Source organism: Euphorbia lathyris, chromosome 5, assembly GCF_963576675.1.
Source record: "Euphorbia lathyris chromosome 5, ddEupLath1.1, whole genome shotgun sequence".
NCBI lineage: Eukaryota > Viridiplantae > Streptophyta > Magnoliopsida > Malpighiales > Euphorbiaceae > Euphorbia > Euphorbia lathyris.
This window is the reverse complement of record NC_088914.1, coordinates 75,468,688-75,474,867: the sequence shown is the minus strand read 5'-3', so window position 1 is coordinate 75,474,867 and position 6,180 is coordinate 75,468,688. Positions and strand designations below refer to the sequence as shown.

General features: G+C 30.9%; 1 protein-coding gene across 1 annotated transcript; it reads right to left on the bottom strand.

Moving 5' to 3' along the window:
* Window positions 1-1,307: 1,307 nt before the first annotated feature.
* LOC136230460 (terpene synthase 10-like) lies at window positions 1,308-4,249 on the bottom strand. Its single transcript, XM_066019523.1, has 7 exons — window positions 3,962-4,249; window positions 3,605-3,869; window positions 2,737-3,118; window positions 2,435-2,653; window positions 2,216-2,354; window positions 1,887-2,135; window positions 1,308-1,797 (listed from the first exon to the last, which is right to left on the bottom strand). The coding sequence occupies exons 1-7, from the start codon at window positions 4,160-4,162 to the stop codon at window positions 1,504-1,506; spliced, it is 1,749 nt and encodes a 582-aa protein (XP_065875595.1). The 5' UTR covers window positions 4,163-4,249; the 3' UTR covers window positions 1,308-1,503.
* Window positions 4,250-6,180: the final 1,931 nt, after the last annotated feature.

Below are 6,180 nucleotides of genomic sequence, written 5' to 3'. Positions count from 1 at the left end.
ACTAATAGCATTTTTTCAACTAGTGTAGTTTAGGTGGGTTCACAAATAGAAATCAAGGCGAGGATAAGGCAGCAGCCCAGTAGGTGTATGCCCTAGTGGAAGAAAGTGTTTCGCCTGTGGTGAGGTGGGGCACAGTCAAGCTGACTATAAAGCTTTCATGTTGTATGCACCAACTTGTATAGTTGGTTTTTGTAAGCTAAGGGGAGTGAAAGGAGATGCTAGAATTGCCTCCCATTTCTTAATATGGTCTCTCAAACAGTCAATTTAAGGAAAAAAAAATTAATTTTCTTTTTGTGAAAAAATAAAATGTTCACAACTCTCATAACCTAGGCTCTGCTACTATTCTGGTGCCATTTGTTGGAGGAAGAAAAATAAAGTAATATAAAAATACATTAATATAAAAGTATTGTGGAAATGGAAGAACTAATGAATGTGTGAATAATTTCACAAGTCAATCAAACAAATAAGATTTTCTTTTCTATTGCTCTGCTAACAATCCCCGAAATATAAAGCTTCATGTGGCCCGTTTGATAACCAGTTTCAGTACTTAAGATTAATATTTTAAATGTTTATTGGGTTTAAGCTTATTTGATAACACAATTTAAATATTTCAGTTAAGTCACAAAATCACGTATTCTAGTAAGTCAAGAGAATTAACTTAAGATTTTAAATTGAACATTATTAATTAATATTTTTAAATTCAGTACTTATTTTTTTTTTTTTAATATTTATCAAACAGTTATAAGCCCACCTAAGATACCAACTCCACAAATCCATTATCTTAATTTTTACCATAAATGTTGATTACATATTTGATTGAACATTTTTACTCACACACACCACAAATTTCAGATTTCCTATCATTTTCTTAATTCAATTCTTGCCACAAGTTGAGATTTCCTAACCAACATCGTACATGGTTCACTATTTATTTATTTTGTAATTAAAAAGTTAAGTTTATTTTTTCTAACACTACATTCTTCAATTTCTACATCATCAATTAATATTGATTATATATGAAATAAATACAAGATCCTAGCTAAGTAGGGCGAAAAAACATGATCATTGGTTTCACATTAATCTCATGCCCATCTCCATATTGGTTTCACATTAATCTCATGCCCATCTCCATGTTGGGATTTTACGTTTTTTACTAATTTCACGGTTTATGAACTAAAATTGATATTGAAGTTCATTTTACACAACTGCAGTTTAATTTTTGAGTATGTGTTTTGTCAATATATAAATGTAATTAAAAAAATAAAATAAAAATTTTATTGTTTGCATCAAAACATTACAATGCAATCTGAAATACCTTATTTTGTAAATTAAATCATAGCACATATCTCCATTTACAAACTTTTAAACCACGGACCTCTATTTGTAAATAAGGCAAACCACAAACATTATTTTTGTACTTTGCCCTTATTTTTTTAACAACTACATTTTTCAATTTCTACATCATCAATTAATAATTATTATGAAATAAATACAACATCCTAGCTAAATAGGAATAGGTTGAACAAGTAGCGAAAAAACGCGATCATTGGTTTCACATTCATGAACCTCATGTCCATCTCCATATTGGTACATGCATTGTGCAATCCGAGCTAGGTCCATTGCTGCGGCAATAAACGCTTTGGATAGCAACGGAGAGTCTACACGCCCTTGTTTGTTCATCTTCTTCCATGTCTCTCTAATTAAAGATCGAATATGTTGGCGTGCTTCTTCTTCGGAAGCTCCACTTTCATTCATATAGCATTGTATTGATTTTGGAACATCTCTCTTTAATTCATCCTGATCAGTCAATCACACCCAATTACTTTATGTATGTGGGTATATATATATACACAAAGAGAGATAAAATGTAGAAGATGAATGCTTACAGAAGGTGTTACTAGATCATTTGCTAGTCGAACAACCATAGATGACAACCGCACTATCTCTGGATACTCCTTTAGACATTTCAAGCTATCAGTTGTGATTTTATCGTGGGTAAGAAAAAATGTATGGACTAATACAAGGGGACCCGAAATAGAAATCCTTGCATTTTCAGTGTACTCTTGGAATGTTGGTGTATATCTGCTATGATACCATTTAGCTTCGGATAAGTACGCTTCACATAGATCTACCCACTGAACCATATAGTCATTGATGTTATTAATTAATGAATCGAATAATAATGTTAAGAAACAACATTAATATTGAAACTTACAGCTTTCTTCAAGTAGGGAATGATATGAAATCCTTGTTCCTTAAGCACATCATAACCTATTTCGTTGATTGTATTATGAAGAGCTACAAAACATATCTTCATATAGTCCGGAAGTTGTTCAATTTCATTCACATCCCATCTGAAATCATAGAAAATATGTAAATTTTTCAATATTTGTATATGTTGAGAATATATACAGATCATTAATGGGCAATCAACCTTTGAACAGCATCAGTAAACAATTGAAGTTCCTCCAATGTCCCATAAACGTCATAAATGTCATCAATAGCAGTTATCAATGCATTAATTTTGGTGCACATTCTTCTGCAATATCCGAATTGTGGCTCATAGTTCTCTCCTACTGCCCATAAGAAGTTCTCCACTATCCCGTCTCTTATGAAGCTTAGCTTCTTAGCAAGACATGTACTCTTCCACCAACTTTAATTTGTGAGAGAAAAAATTTAATTATTGGTACGATGATATCATTAAGAATATATAATTAGATGAGATTAATTACCAACCATGAGGCGTATTGAAGATCAGCCTGGTATGTTGCTTGGACATTGTTGAAATCTAATTTAGCAAGCTCTAGGATACGAGCATCCATGCCTTGTTTAATCTCATACATATCTATGAACCACCTGCTTTCCAACCTTTGCATTCTCCAATGAAGTGGGAGCTCCAAAGCATGATTTATTAATTTTGCATAATACGGGTCAATTTCTTGATTTTGCTGAATATGTTTTCTTAGATTATTGTATGCAAATTCTCTTGCTGCTTCTAACATATTCTCACCTCCTTCTGAAAAGAATGAGGCCTCATACAATGATAGCATGCCCTTATAATCCTCATACAGATCTGTTTTAAACTTCCCAACCTCCTCTTGAAAATCACCAAATATCTCTGGACATTAATTAACTTTTGTAATTTAATCAAAATTGATAAATTGAGTGTGATAATTTACAGGGTAAATAATTTATTAGTCCTCTACTTTTTACCTAACACACTATTTAGTCTCCCTATTTTGAAAAACACATTACAAGATCTCTATCTTTTATCAAAATTAACCCTTTGGTCCTTTAGATTTTTAACCGTTATATTTGGCATCAACAGACAGACAGAACAAAACAGAGTAACATGGTCATTTTGTATCTACTATGTCTGTCCTAAAAGCTAAGATATGTTCGGTTAAAAATCGAAAAAAACTAGATAGAATGACTCAATGGTTAATATTAACAAAAGTTAGAAATCTTATAATATGTTTTTCAAAATAATGTATTAGGTAAAAAGTAGGATACTAATACATTATTTACCCTAATTTATATAGCACAGACTTTTCTCAAGGGGAAAAAAACAAATTAAATCAAATATATTTATATATGTAATTACCTTGAGATATGTTAAACCCATGTTGTCTTAAGAGTCTAAATTCAAGAGCTGTGGAGTGCAGGTCTTTCTTGATTGATTTATCACTATGTTTTTTATTGAAAATACTCGTCAGAATTCCATATATTTGATCTTGGAAATGATATGCTAATCCAAGTCTTTGTAAAATGTCAATGAGCTCAAGTTGATCCAAAGGAGTTATGGATTTGGTGAGCATCATCTTCATTTCTTCCTTGAGCTTTCTAATACTATTTGTATACTTATCCTCCTGCATTATATATAAAAGATTAAGTCTATATTTTAGAAAGGAAAGAAAAATGCAACTAAGATAGTTGTATAAATATATATAAATATAGATACCATATATGGACTCCTCAAGGAAAGCACAAAATCAGAATCCCAAATGGTAGGTTTGTAATTTGCAGATCGTCTGACGATACTTTGAGTGCAAATATTTGGATTAAGAGTGCATAGTGCTTTAGATTTAGTAGTGTCAATAGTTTTATGTTTCAGTTTGGGAAAAGAGAAATTAAGAATTGGGGAAGATAGAAGAAAGGCCATTTGAAAGTGGATGAAAATGAAAAAAGCACTGTATACCCAAATTGATTGTTGATTTGTTTATATATTAGAGCTCACATATGATTAAGAGCTCAGGTACGGATTCAATTACAAACAGTTGTAAGATGGAAACGTTTTAAAAATGAAAATCAAATTGTACGATGATGATACCACCTTGTTCAGTGCTGAAATTGTGTGGCCTAAAGTACACCAGGGTTAAAGTAACAATGATTTGACACAACGCATGAGTGTTGCTCTGACTCATGTCTCAAACTCTCTTCCCTCTTTTAGTATTTCCACATAAATCTATTTTCTTTCTTCAAATAATAAATCTTATCCTTTCAAAAAAATATTTAGAGTAAACTATTTTTTTATCCCATCATAAAACTTACAAACACAAAACCTCCCTTATATCATTAACCCATTCAAAATTACTTTTACCAAAATGATATAAAAAAAAAAACAAAATTTTGATAATTAAAAATTTCTTAGAATGTTAATTTACCATTACTTATCAGAGATAAAGTTCGTCTACAATACCTGAATTTTAGCTTTTTTCAATTTGGTACCTGGGCCTTAATACCATACTTAAAATACAATTGTTTTATATATTGAAAATAAATTTTTATATGTTTTAAAAAAATTATTTGTTTTTTTATACTATCTCTTTCTCTCTCCTATTTAATTTAAAAAATATATAATTGAAACCGTTTATGAATAGAAGCCGACTCTACAGAATTGGATGTATTACTAATTTTCAAGTAAAAAATGTAAGTGGTGGTCTCTCACATTTATCGGGAAGGGAATCATGTTTGTGAATACTCTTGCTAGGCACATTTTGTCTTCTCCTTGTTTGTGGCTAATCTTTTTTATCAATTTATTTATAAGAACTTTAGGGGGTTTGGTTGAAGGCAGTGAATGTATGGAATGAGAATATGAATGATTTTTTCCTTTTATTAATGTTTTGCTAGTTAATATATAAATATTAATGAGATTCATTTTTTCTAAATATATGGCTCATCAATCAATTTTGATTCCCTCTCTTAGTAATTTATCATGTAACTATTTCTTACATCACTAAACCCACCATCCATCTTCTTCTTTTTGGATCCATTAATATTTATTATTTTATCAATTTATTTAGTGGTTCCATTATTGTTTTTGTTAATTTTTTGTGCATATTTTTATGGTGTTGTATGACTTTTTGTAAGCATTGTTTTTTTTTTTCATTTTTAATAGCATTTCCACTATGAAGGTGATAACCTAGTTAGGATGTTCATTTTTCTTTCTCCTCCTTCTTCCTCGACTTCCATCCTTAATTATAAAAAAAATTCCATATGATATTTAAGATATTTTATAATAAAAATAAAAATATTTTATTTTACTAAATTATTTTATTAATAACTATCAATATTAATGTGAATATTTAACTAACACCAAATAGTAAAACTAAAATACGAGTTAATAGGTATTGTGGGTTTATTTTTTTGGGTTACAAGTATTGTGGGTTTATTAACTTGTATTTGAGTTTTAATATTTGTGTAATATAACATTCAATGAGATATAATGAACCAGTCATTATACTCTTTGAGAGTGTGATGAAAAAGTAATTGTAGTTGATAGTTATTAATGGGTTGATAAAATACTTTTGTTGCCATCTACATTTTTTCTTTTGCTGCTGATAGCACCAAAAAGTAGTAATTTATTTATATATTTATAAATTAAAACTTTACATTATTGTTGGTTGATCGAACAAATACCGATACTTTCTGATGCGGACATCCTAACTGGGATCAATAATAACACGCTCCTTGGCGGATCTCCTCTCGGCGTTCCCACAGAGGTTGTATCTAAGAGGGCGGATCCCCTGGACACGCGAGCGGAGCGGATCTAGGCGTACGCCATGAGGCGTACCAACAATTACACTGGGCGGATCTCAAGTTTACTTCCTGCCGAAGGAATTCACCAACAACCTCTGACGCTCCGTACCTGCACCTCTGTACCTGCTGTCTGGGCGCATT

Coding starts and splice junctions, on each gene's coding strand:
- LOC136230460 (XM_066019523.1), bottom strand. CDS start 4,162: ATGGCCTTTCTTCTATCTTCCCCAATTCTTAATTTCTCTTTTCCCAAA. Junction 2,355..2,434: donor TTTACTGATGCTGTTCAAAG/GTTGATTGCCCA, acceptor CTATGATTTCAG/ATGGGATGTGAATGAAATTG. Junction 2,136..2,215: donor TTCCCTACTTGAAGAAAGCT/GTAAGTTTCAAT, acceptor TATATGGTTCAG/TGGGTAGATCTATGTGAAGC.